At 37.9% G+C, this 13694-nt stretch overlaps 2 protein-coding genes across 2 annotated transcripts; one reads left to right on the plus strand and one right to left on the minus strand.

The window, feature by feature from the left end:
* Positions 1–3880: 3880 nt before the first annotated feature.
* On the minus strand, positions 3881–5017 carry LOC135258022 (trace amine-associated receptor 1-like). Its single transcript, XM_064341222.1, has one exon. It carries the CDS (start codon positions 5000–5002, stop codon positions 3977–3979), a length of 1026 nt encoding a protein of 341 aa, XP_064197292.1. The 5' UTR covers positions 5003–5017; the 3' UTR covers positions 3881–3976.
* Positions 5018–8930: 3913 nt separating this feature from the next.
* Positions 8931–13512, plus strand: leg1.1 (liver-enriched gene 1, tandem duplicate 1). The gene is made up of 6 exons (XM_064340044.1): positions 8931–9336; positions 9578–9661; positions 9897–10078; positions 10546–10664; positions 11806–12044; positions 13256–13512. Exons 1-6 carry the CDS (start codon positions 9042–9044, stop codon positions 13420–13422), a joined length of 1086 nt encoding a protein of 361 aa, XP_064196114.1. The 5' UTR covers positions 8931–9041; the 3' UTR covers positions 13423–13512.
* Positions 13513–13694: the final 182 nt, after the last annotated feature.

Genomic DNA, 13694 nt, shown 5'->3' on the forward strand with positions numbered 1-13694 from the left:
GCAGGTAGGCCCCAAAATGTAACATTTTATTTGTACTCATGACTTCATTTTAAACTGTTTTGTTTTTTTTATTATTCATAAAATGTGTTTTTCATTTGTAAAATGATTCTGTAAATTCTGCATCTCCCTCAGCTTGGATAATTTAATGTAGATTTCAGTTGGACAAATTATATTCAAGCTTTTCAGTCTGTGGACAGTTTTGTTCTTGAGGAATGAATTTGAAATATTTTGCCATAAATGATCATTTTGATGGCTTTCCTAAACCAACTGTAAAAGAAAGCATAAACAATAGGATTACATGTTGAATTGAAATAGCCAATCTAGAACAATGCCTCAAACAAAACAAGTGGAACAGAATAATTTATTGTTGGGTCAATTAGGTAACAGACAAAAAAGGGTGACCAGCATGACAGGAATACCCCCATAACAATGGCCAGAGTCTTTGTAGCCTTTCGCTCCTTGTTGCTTGAAGATGTGCTGTTTCCAACGAATCTCAAAATTACGAGAAATTCCAACAAACTCAATTAAAACAGGCCTATAATAAACGTGTAGAGGCCAGTTTTAATGTTGTGCTGTGCTGTGGTATAACTAAGAACTAATGATAACAGCATCCACTCTATTCCTCTAAGGTGAAGTGGTAGGAATAGAGTGGTAGGAATAGATGAGCAGTGTTGGGCTGAATGGCCTGTTCTCGTCTTATGTTATGTTGTTATCTTGGAGTTTTATTAAAGAAAGTAGAACCAGGGAAGATCATGCAATGCCAATGATCCCGTTCACAGCAATAAAATGACTCGTGTTGCTCAAATGAAAGAAAAATTATAAGGTGTAAGTCCATCATTAATTCATGACAATGGCATGGCTTAACTGAACTGAGCGGGATTGGATGAGTTGTGGTTTTGTCATGTTTTAATGTCCTGAATCTGGTACTTACCGTGCTTGACACTATTTGTACCATACTTAGACGTTAGGCACATTGGTGTGAGAAGGCAATTTGTATTATTGAGCAGCAGAATATTGGACATCAATAGGTCCTATTTCTGGCTGAGTTGGCCTTGAATTAATGTTAAATAATCAAAATACTTTGTAAATTGTAAAAAAATAAACAGATGTCATGACAGTACTCTGTAGTAAGTCTGCATAACACTGTTCTCTGCGACACTCACTTTCTGCTCTGATGTGGCTCTGTCCATTATGTCCTTAGCATCTAATGAAATGTCAGTGTTTAAATTAATGCATCAATGAACACATTATATTTCATATTATGTGATTATAATTGTTATCATTTATAATGTGTGCCACTCATTTATAATTATAAACATTCATTCATAATTATATGAATACCATCTGAATCCACTGTAAACACACATTTTTAAAACAGAAATTCTGATATGGATCTAGCTTTTGTACAGTCTCACCCACTCAGCAAAGGGCACTCGAGGGCAAGCGATTACATCATTTAGCCTGATTGTGTGTATTGACACCTTTAATTAGCAAGATGCCTATGAGAGTTAGACCATCATTAACAGGCTAACCTGGTGTCAACAGGGCTCCATGATCCCTGAATGTATGCAGGTATAAGATTGAGTAAACAACACCTCACCTGGGTGGCTAATCAAATTGAGCTGTAAAGTTGTGTAGGAAAACAAAGACTTTATTTACCATAATGGGGCACAGTGGGAGACCCAATGTACCATGCAGACTGTTTTTACTTTTGCAGCAAACAATACGTCTTGCATTGATGGTGCACCCTAGTATTACTGCAAATCATTTGGAGAGATTTTTGGAATACATACAGAAACACCAACATTAAGAACAACAAAGCATTGTGCCATTTTATTAATATGAAGTCCCTGTGTTAAATCATACATGTCTGTGCTTTTATGATTTTCACCTCTATTATGTACATTGCATTCAACCCAATAAATTTTACTACTTTAGTTGATATAAATTAAGCAAAGAAAATGTTCACAAGGCATTACCTTTAGCCAGAATATTTAAATATTGTCTTTTTTAAAAATAAAAAAACCTGTGGCTTATAGCATATATAATCAAGTAGCCAATAGTTCACTGAAGCAGCTGAGATCTATCAGTAGCTTTTCATAAACCGTATGCCACAAAGCCTACATAAAACTACCATACTAATGACATCACAGCTGTCAGTACCAACCGGACAGCACTATACGGGTCATGACAAGCATAATACCACTGCTGTTTGCAGTGAATTTTGCTAAGCGGATTTTAAAATAAGCATTACAGAGTGGAAGTGGTACACACAACAAGCAGTAATATGCTGTCATGATAGGTTATGCCAGGTATAATGCTATGCTGATGAGACAACAATGTAAGCTTTATGGTGTGTTATTCCACTAATGCGTTACTGATCTGTCAGCTATGATTTCATGTCCTACCTTTATTTACTCTTTAATTTTTTAGAGCAACACTGCTTAATATAGTATTCAGTGAAGCAAAGTTTCCATCAAACAACTAGTGATGGGTTTGCCAATGATTCAATATTTCAGGTGAAAAAAATGAACTGCTTCATCTTCATGTGATGGTTTGTTAGTTTGGCCCTTTCATTTATCCTTGACAGATGGATGGATGGATGGATGGGTGAATTTTACAGTCAGGAGTCAAGTGATCATGTTTCACTAATTTCAATTTATCGCTGTTGTGAAGAGTAATGACAGGAATATTTATTGACCAGGAGATGTCACTAGAGAGGCAGGTGTCAAATGCTTCTTGACACCAACACTTCAACCATCACAATTGCTTCAACTGTGTCATTGCTTCGGAAAGCTTTGCTCTGTCCATCATTAGTTGCTATAGGTCAGGGGAACCTGCCTTCAGTGATATCCGCCTAACTCAAGTTCTTGTGTGGTTCAGTGCATTATTGTGCAGCAATAAAAGCTGCAAGTTTATCCTTGAGCACTGAATGTTCTTCTCTGACATGACAGGTATTTAGGCTGCCAGGAATCAGCACCCACATCTCTACTGTCTTTGGTAAACTGAAATGGGTTTTCTGTGGAGTAAGCCAACAAGTCAATCAGAACAACTTTGAATAACCAGGCCATCTCAATTAAATATGAGCCTTGCTCAAATGTGAATCATTTGGGATGAAGTGAGATGTTAATATTTTATCATTGACACCCCTTTTGGGTTAAGCAAAGCTCAAAGCCTCATTTAACCGGTAACAGTACTTGTGCAATATGATTTTAATGGTATGCTGAATATAAAATAAATAACTAAATAGTAGTAAGGTTGTCTCTGGGTTTAGTTTAGGATAATAATCGAAGCCATTTTCTTAACAGTATTCTTAAAATGTCTTGTTCAAATATTTTAATTTTATAATGTGTAACATTTTAAAACATTTAATTAAGAAGATTAATATTTCAAACACAGTACGGACACAAATTAAAAATCACTTCAAAGGACGGTGAAAATGCATGTAGTGTTTTGTTCTTGAGGAATGAGTTTTGAATATTTAGTATTTAATAGAGTGGTTTTATTTGTGCAATACAAACTATTTTCTGATATACTGCATGCCCAGCATAATGAATGCAGGGGTGTAAAATGAGATACAAGCAAATACAGAACATGATATTCCTAGAAGTGAAAGATAACTGACTCCCACACAAGCAACAGTATCAAAAGAAAAAAAAAACCTGCAAGCAAAATATTCATATGCAAGAATACAATCTCAAACCCAACACAGGTGAACACACTCCATTTGACAAAGGTCATGATCTCTGTGGCACAAGTGGTGATATTTGACCGGTAGTGGAGGGGCTGGCAAACAGCATAAATATTCAGTGGTAATGAAAGAAAGATCAGGGCATTGCATGTTGATACGTTGTAATTACTGACGATATGTCCACTTATTCTCAAGTGCAAGTAGAAACTTAAACGTGATGCAGAAAGAAAATTATTATAAATAAACAAATGCACAAGATCAATGCACAAGATCAATCAGTAACAATCAGGATTCAGCCTGAATTTTGGTTCTTGAGGAATAAGCTTGAAATATTTCGCCAAAAATTATCATTTTGAAGGCTTTTCTAAACCAACTGTAAAAAAATGCATAAACAATAGGATTAAATGTTGAATTGAAATAGCCAATCCAGACAAGTGTGTCAAATAAAAGAGGTGGGACAGAATAATTAATAATTGGATCAATTATGTTACACACAAAAAATGGTAACCAGCATGACAGGAATACCCCCATAACAATGGCCAGAGTCTTTGTAGCCTTTCGCTCCATCTTGCTTTTTTCAGAGTTCACATTGTTACATGCAATGCTGTGAATAGAACGGGCTTGCTTCTGTGCAACATGGAAGATTTTCTGATATATGACCAGCATAATGAACCCAGGGATGTAAAAAGAAAGAATGGAAGATACTGAACTTGATGCCTGAGTCTGGAACAGAACACAGCCTCCTACACAGGCAACATTTTCATAATAAAAGTCTTCAATGCCCAAAATGTTCAGTTCCAGAAATATCATCCCAAACCCAACAAAGGCAGAAACACTCCAGCAGACTATTATCATGGTCACTGTGGCGCAAGTGGTGATCTTGGTCTGGTAGTGGAGGGGCTGACAAACCGCATAATATCGATCGATGGAAATGAATGAAAGATTTAAAATGGACGCCGTGCTCAGCATGACATCAGTACTTGAATGGATTTTACAGAATACGTCTCCAAAGTACCAGCAGGTCTCAATCGTGCGCACCATGCTAGGCGGCATGATGACCGCTCCCAGCAGGAAGTCAGCCACTGCCAAAGAGAGGACGAGGTAGTTGGTTGGCGTGTGGAGCTTTTTGAAGTGAGCAATGGAGACGATAACGAGAAGGTTTCCACATACGGTGAGAAAAATGATGGCAACAAAAAAAACATACAGAGGAATCCGTGTTGTTCCTGGATAAACAAGCTTGAGGCAAGAACTATTTTCAGACTCATAGCAAAAATTGGAATGTTCTGTTTTCCCGGTTTGACTGAAGTTCATGTTGGATCTCCTTGCTTAATCTTTAAAGCTGGCAACGTGCTGACCTACAAGAGAAAATGGAATTGAGAGAATCCAAAATTCTGTTATGTCGTAAGATAATATTTCTTATATAGTGTGTTATTCCGGAAACTGACACTGTGATGTATAAATGATTGTTGATTTTTTTTTTAAATGTAAAAAAAGAGTTTGTAGGACTATGATATCAATCCGTTTGTTTGCAAATTGAAGGATAAAATGTTTATACATTAATATCACAATTCTTTCTATAACAGTTAGCAAGTGTCACAAAGGTTTAAAGAAATCATAAAATGATTACAGTGTTAAATTAACCCACAGAATAGTATATATACTTCATTATAATGAACCATTAACTTTAAAAAATAAATATCATGTCTTTGTTGCAGATAATAGTAACAATTCTCAAAATTTCAAAATTTTTTGTTAAATATAACAACATAAAAACATCACAGACATACTTAACATCCATTCAACATACACAAACACCACTAAATTTTTATTATTTAGCTTTACGTTTTTGAAGACTTTACCTCAGTCCGCTGTCTTGTGAGTTATGTCCAAAAAGAGTGAAACATGCTCTGATATATGTGCTACTGATATACTGCATGGCCTACAACACACTGTCCTGATCTGTCTTGAGCCAGTGTACCAAATCATCCCCTCTGTGTCTTCTGGAGCTATGGCCTTCCCCATTGGTCAGACTTATTTAAAATCCCATTGGCCTTTGCCAGACTGGTCATTAGTCCTTCAAGGTAGAAGGGAGATTTTAATTGCTGTCAAGTGACTCACTGAAGGGAATCATTGTTCCCTCTGGTCATTTTCCCTTTTTGAAACCTGAATCTGAAACAGGTCACTGTCATAAAAGTGACTGCATTACTGTCTTGACTTTTACATTATGACTTATTTGAAATGAAATATTTTTTATGACTTGAAGCAGGATATGCATTATGTCCATTGCAAGACTCCATGTTTGATTGACAAGAGGCCAAAGATGGTCATTGAAATTGGTTATTATTTAAGAGTCTATGTAGTTTGTCTTTTATGACTTTAGGTGATCTTTCGATTGGGCTAGCCTTTTCAGTGTATGTAGCATCTGAATAGGCCTATAGCTGATCCTGGAATGAAAATGAATGAACTGTATACCGTTTGGCATGTACACTCAAATTATTGCTGGCTAATTTTCTAAAAATATTCTTGTACAAATATTATACTCTCTGTGTTGACCACACGGTGAATTCGTATTTTTTTGTAGTAGTGCCCCAATGTCGTTCCAGGCTAAAACACGGTTATCTACTCAGTATAGCTAGCATTACGCTGCCGACATAGGGATGAATAACTGGCAAGGTTAGGCTGATCAAAAGACACACAAATCACAACCACACAGATTCTTAAGATAAACAGGAAGTTCTGTGTAAACCATGGCTGCCCAGCCCTGTTCCTGGACATCTTCAATTCAACCTTAATTTGGCTTACCTGATTCTACTAATTATCACAACAACAAGATCTCTGACTATTGAACGTGGTGTGCTTTCTTAGCGTTGGAATGATAACCTACAGGATTGTAGATGTCCAGGAACAGGGTTGGGCAGCCCTGGTGTAAACCATAGATATAAACCTACCTGGGAACAACAAATTATTCTAACTGCCCAACTGGTCACTGACAATCACAGGCATGTGTAGAAGTGGGTGTGGCCAAACTGTCACCAAAGTAGACTGGGCAATAGAGAACCATCACCTACGCCTCTACATAGATCCCGCCAAATGAGATTGTGTTCAACATGCAACCAGAATTTCAAGACGCAAAAATTCAACACGCAACCAAAATTCCAACTTGTGAAGGTTTCACAAAAGGTTTTTGTTTTCAATTTTTAAAAATTTTTTGATTGCATACTAAAGGCAGAAATGTAATTCTATGCATAGGTACATTTGTTGACAAAAAAAAAATATGCAGTACAACTTTAGGAATTATTTTTAAGCTATTGTTAAGTTTTTTCACCCCCACTTATCCTAAACCTTAGTTTTTAAGTGCTGATATAATTCTGAAGTACTGTACTTTTGGAAAAGCATTTGAATATGATGCATTATGATACTAGGTACTCTGCAATCAATCCCCCATTACAAGATGGTAAACAACAGAAAGCGTTACTTATTAACTGAACTGATATCAAGTGATCCAGAGGTTGATACACTATTGATTGCATTATATAGTATCGTTGTGTTTGTCTGCTTATGCAACAGCCAGATAGCAACTAAGTGACAGCCCAGCTGGCCCACACTTACCACTTAAAATGGGCCATGAACCCATCTGAATCTGGCTACCACAATGCAGCAACAACTTAACCTTACCGACCACGTCCCAGTTTTGATATGAATTTGGGCCACGTTTGTGCCAAAATCCAAATGCTGTGATAAACTTTAAATGTGGCTGGTTACAGCTGGGCTACTTTTGGCCCAAAATTTGAAAAGCTGTACGAGCCTTACATGTGGTTGGTTGCTTTTGGGCAACTACAGGCCCACAATAAACTTGCTGCCGCCATAACTGACTCATATGTGTCTAAACTCAGCCCTTTTTGGCCTAGCATCATCTGCAATCTGGGCAATAAATTAATGTCAATTCACAGATTTTCAAAATGCCAACCTGTGTGCTGAAAAGAGGTTATGGCACATGATCACCCTATTGGGACACGTTGATGGGTATTAGATCGTGTTATAAGACCATAACTAAAAGTTAACTAAAACCTTACTAACACTGACAATTTATTGTCCGGTTAGGAATACTGAGGTGTGGATCCAGTTTAGAATATGAAAGGGCAGCATGGGTCAGGGGATTTGTGGGAGTAAGGGGAAATGTAATTTTCAATGCATCAAATATTACATTACAACTATTTTAGCTTTGTCTCTCATAAAGGTAAAGAACGCTTCAGAACCTCATATGATGTAGTGATGCCCCAATACCAATTTATAATTCATTTCTAATGTTTTACTGTAGTGCCCCTGAGTGAGTGTTGGTAACGAGCTCAGTTCCCATCACCTTGTACAGCTTGGGACTCATTAACCTCTAACACCCCATGATCTGCAAGCCTCAAGCTCTTATGTGTCCACACAAGTATTGCGTAAGATCATTAAACACATTTTAATGGTCTCACATTAGACAAATATAATTTTCCCATAAGGCTGTTAGCATCCCATCATTTTCCCTTGTAGCTCATGTGCCATATTGCATCATTTTTCACCTCCAGAACTGAAGGAAGTCTGCAGCTATTGAAGTGGTGTGACACTACATGCAGGCCTTGGACCATCAAACCCATTCTTGTTGACAGTACACTGCTGGCTATTGACAATTCCATGTTTATATTCATATTAAATAATTTAAATATTCAGTGTGTGTATTCTGGGGTGGCATGGTGGTGCAGTGAAAAGCACTGTGGCCTCTCAGCAAGGAGGTTTGAATCCTGACTGTGGGCCTTTCTGTGAGGAGTTTGGAGGCTCTCCCCATTTCCGCCCGTTTCCTCCCACAGTCCAAAGACATGCATTATGCTAATAGGAGATGCTAAATCGGTCATACGTGTGTATCTGGAGTGAAAGATGTGTGGGCCCTGGGATGGATAGGCAGCCTGTCCAGGCTATAATCTTGCCTCTTTCACAGGGCATGCTGGGATTGGCCCCCCTTCCCCATCACAAACAGGGCCTAAGTACAAGTGTGTCCTGTGTGTACTGGTCACAAACCAGCTGAGACAGTAGTGTTGCACAAAGCCTTGACTTTGTTGGCAGGTATCCAGAATTCTTGTCCTTCTTTATTGAAAATGCAGCCAACATTACACTGGCCTTAGTTCACCTGGATTAATATTTACTTTCCAGTGTGTAAACTGCTGAGTAGCGAAAATGAAGCAGTATGCTGAAAAAAAGCTGTACATTTATCGGGCCCCAGCAAAGGCTATTCAAGCCAAAGAACGTTGCTTCCCGCACTATAAAAACTTCATGCCATCAGACAAGGTTTGCATCCAGAAGCTAACTGGCCAGCATGCATTCCCTGGTGACAGTCACAGTGCTCCTTCTACAATCTCTGTGTATCAATGGAGCAGAGGTCACTGAAAGTGGGTACCCTATTTTGTGGGACAAAGCACCGGGAGTCATCACCGAACTGCCCTCTGCTGATGGCGCGGTTATCATCAATCCCTGGGACTATCTGCAGAGAATGAGCATGCACAGGTTACTTATAAATGCCACGGAGATGTATATGAGCTCTATGGGACTAGGTTCGATTGAAAACCCCCTGTGGGGTTTCCCTCTACAGCTGGGATGGAAGCTAAAGTCAGGTAAGGATTTGACTTGAATTATGTCACTTAAACAGTGCTGGAAGGTATTGAAAATTTAGCACCTGTACATATCAAAATGTGAATCAGGGTTATTAAACATGTTTGTTTTTTATTATGTCCAGTCTTTCTTCCAAGATGGCATGATCCACCATCATTAGAGCAAAATCAACGAATAGATAATAAATAAAATAGTGCAATTATATCGAAATGACACGTTAAATGAATGTTCTTATTTTCACAGGCAGATTGGTTGACCCTACAGGTGCTACCTCATGTGGGCAAGAAACAGATCCTATGTGTGTTTCACCCCAGAGCTGGTGGGCATGTAAGCACTATCAAGATATTTGAAACTGTAAATGATTGATTATTTATTAATACATACAGTCACTTACATAATAAGAAAACATATCTCACCAGCAGATGAACAGACATATGAATTTTAATAAAAACTTGCTGTTCCACTAACAATACTAGGTTGCCCACCACTTGTGTGTAGAGGTATAGGAGCCATATCATTTAGGTAGTTGATATGGGTATGTCCATCATTTTTTCTTGTGCAGGTGTCAATTACTACCTGTCAGTGATTCCATTCCTGGCTGCTGCGGAGACTGGCATTGTTGGACAAGGCCTCCAGTTCCGGATTCTGGCACCCAAGGAAACGGCCGAGGACTACTGCACATCCTACTCAAACTGTTCTTCACAGCATGTAGAAATGATGGCCAAATGGGTGATTTTTTATCAGGCATGTGCAACAGTTCGCTTTGGCCCCAGCAATTGCAGCCTTCAGAGTTGCAGGCTGTCCAACCAAGAGAAAAGGATATGAAACCAGAAGTAGCCTTATAAATCTGTTACTCCTTATATAGTTCATCATCATTATCAGAGAAGCAAATATGAAAGCAATAAACAGGATGACTCACATTATATTCATAAAACTGGAAATGCTACCTAAATTTGATTAGGCACAGCTTAGCACCTTGGCTGAAGATACAGCATAGGAAAGTAAACCATGTTTCATATTAAGAAGGGCTGAAACCAAATCAAACAGTGATTCCAATGATTTTCTCATGGGTTTCTTATATAATATTATAAAACCTATCAGTGCTTGTTTTGACAAACAACTATTTTCTTTAACTGTTATGAGATAAATAAAATGGCGGGAGGCCTGTGCAGTGTGTTAATGTATCATTGCGTGTCTCCGTTACAATTCAGGCCCTGAAAAACCTGAGCACATCTGATATTCCAGACTTGCAAAAAAAGGATGAAATACTAGGGTTCATGTGGAGTGCCCATCTAAGTTCACTTCTTGCATCATCCAAATGCAATGCGCGGTGAGTATTTTAATCGGGTACTGTTGTTACATTACATTATATTACATTTTATTTTGTAAACTCTATGATCCAAAGCAACATACAATAAGTGCATAAGTGCACTGTTGTTATTTTCTGAACTTTTTTTGGATTGATATTAGCTGACTAAGTTGAGGCAATCAGCCCAAAAAAATAACAGGCTTAGACCAGCTTTAGTTCTAGTAATGCTTAATGAACAAAGAAGTCATCCAAAACATCAGCTAGCCAGCCTTCAAGCTTCTAAACCTTTGCATATGTAACTGAACAGCACGCAATATAATTTCTCAATGTAGGACAATTAGTATGAAGCTAATTCAATAGTACTATTTATTTATTAATTCATTGCAGAATGTTCTGGCTGAAATTTGTGATGGTTATTTGTTGTGTCAAGGGTATTAAATCTACACAGTTTAGCAATCAAATTAAATTAATATTGCATTGTCTTGTTGCACCAGGTTTGTCCACTAGATGGAGATGCCTACAACCAATCTACTGTAGGTGTAAAGCTGCAGATGTTCTCTAATAGAGATGCACCTCTTTATGATTTGTGTCTCAAATTCAACTACTTATATTCAAAATTATATTAATTCTAATTAAATCCATGAAAGTCCCCTTGATTTTGAGAGTATTTTAGCAAATGAACACTGCATGCAATGTTCTAATACAATAAGCATTTTTGAAAAAAAAAAAAAAGTGTCAGGGACATTTCTTCCATCAGTTTGTACCATCTGATATGATATCTGCAAAATCCGAGATTGCTGGTGTCAGGCCTAGATGAATTAACATGAAAAACCCTCACGTTCTTTGCATAACTACTAGTTAAGTATTTCTAATGCAAATCTCACTCCACTGACTTTTTGAAGCATAGTCAAACTTGTTAGGAAGCATGTTGCGCTTTTTCATATTGATTATTACTTCAGGTGAAGTATTTATAATACAGGTACCTTGAATTCATTTCCGTGATGCAATACCTCTACGATTCTTTGACATGTCTCCGATTGGCTCATCTTACTTTAGGATTTATTTAGATCTCTTTTCCAATATGGACTTGTATACTGTCTGATAGTTGGACCTTGTATTTCATACTGTCTGAATATTGATTGTTGACCTTTGACCCTTGCAGGCTTGAATACTACTCTGCCCCAGAGGGGAGCTTTTCCCGCTATTGGACTGACTCTGTGAACTATGTGGCAGCCCTGCACTTCCATTCCAGCATAGAGAAGTCCAAGCCTTTCATGTCCCCACTCCCAAGCAGGGTCCTTCGGGAGGGAGACAGCCCACCCAACATCCCGGACCTCAGTGCGGAGGAAAACCACACCCTCCGTATCTTCAAGTGGATGGACAGTATGAACAAAGTGTTGGGTAAGGATATCCCATGACTGAAATGAGCAGACAACTTAGAAAAGGATTTCTCAAAATGTTTCTGGTTAACTGGAGTATCAGTGGTGTCCGAAATTGTTTACTTTTTTTTTTAGTATATTTTTTGTGAAATAATGTTGTTGTGTGTTTAACGAATTTGATAATTTATTACTTCATACTTTTCAGTTGGGATACATCACTGTGATTGCATTCCAATACACTTCAGAATTACACAAGCTTTTTCAAGCTTAAACCATTTACCAGAAAATAATACACAGGTTACAGTCTCCCTCTTGTGGCATATAATCTACATTGCAAGAGGTGATTTTTAAGTGTGATTATTATTGGGAGCAGTAATATTATTAAGCTGCATAGGCACCCTACTATTATTGCTTATTATGGGTTTATTTGTATCCACTACTTTGGGACAAATGGCTCTAAAATCCATATTGAAAGAATATGGTAGGCAGCAGACCTGGGTCAAATAGGTATTTATTTTGGGTTTAAATACTTTTCTACGCTTTACTGATCTTCTCTGTTGTATTGGAACCAATGAAATACTCACAAAAAGTGCAGACCTCGCCTTCTGGTCATATTGGCAGGCTCAGTTACACCAGGCAACATCAATAGAGCACAGAAAAGTATTTGAATCTCACGCATTGTTGCATCCCGAAATATGTCATCTGAAATTCCTAATGCAGCGCAAGCTGCAATGTCAGGCATCTCAGCTAGGGGCACTATAGCAGGCAACAACAGAATGAAGTGGTCTTCTTCGATTTGTACTTTCTTCCACTCAGTCTTTCATAACTGTTCTGGAGTATTGGCCCAGAATTGTCATTACCGTTTGTGTACTTGCGTAGTGAATGTTTAGGGGCTTAAGGGTGGCCTGCACAACTCCTACCAGAAACTGTGGATAGCATCTAGAAAATAATGCTTTATTTAGAAAGTCTGATTCTGCTTTTCTTTGTTGAAGTAAAAAAAAAAAAAAAAAAATCTTAATGACTGTTGAATAAAATTGTCCAACAGAAAGGAACAAAATATTACTTCAAACAAGCATGTAAGGCTAGTTATTTTACATAGATCATGTGAACAATCTGCCAAGCAATTACCTATATCCAATTGTGCTTAATGACTGCAGCTAATAAAAAATGATAATATATAGTATTTTCATATAATGTATAGTTTTCTTAACGTTCTTTTTTATCCTCTGGAAGGGGGGCGCTTGGTGCAGATGTGGCGTAAAGCCATGTGTTCAGAGAAGACTCGTGAGAAGGGGCAGGCTCTCTTGCAGGGCCTGGTGCTGGACCCAAAATTCGCTGTGACAGGACTTCTGTCCGTCCTGCTAGAAATGACCACCAGCTGCTTTGCCAACGTCAGTTAGCACACCCCAGCACAGTTCATTGTGAACTATGAACGCGTATGAAGAATCGGAGGCCATCGTTCACCTGAATAAAAGTCATTTTCTACTTTCTTTCTGAAGATGATTGGATTTTTTTCATTACACAAAATAAACTTTAATTAAAAAAAGCAAACAAACAAAAAAAACATTAATATGGGTGCATGACATGATCACTTTCCAGATGTACATGTTCAGCAACAACCAAGAAAAGGTGCTGCATGTAATACTTCTTCTTTTGGCTGTTCCTGTTCGGG

Source organism: Anguilla rostrata, chromosome 6 (assembly GCF_018555375.3).
Source record: "Anguilla rostrata isolate EN2019 chromosome 6, ASM1855537v3, whole genome shotgun sequence".
In the NCBI taxonomy this organism is placed as follows: domain Eukaryota; kingdom Metazoa; phylum Chordata; class Actinopteri; order Anguilliformes; family Anguillidae; genus Anguilla; species Anguilla rostrata.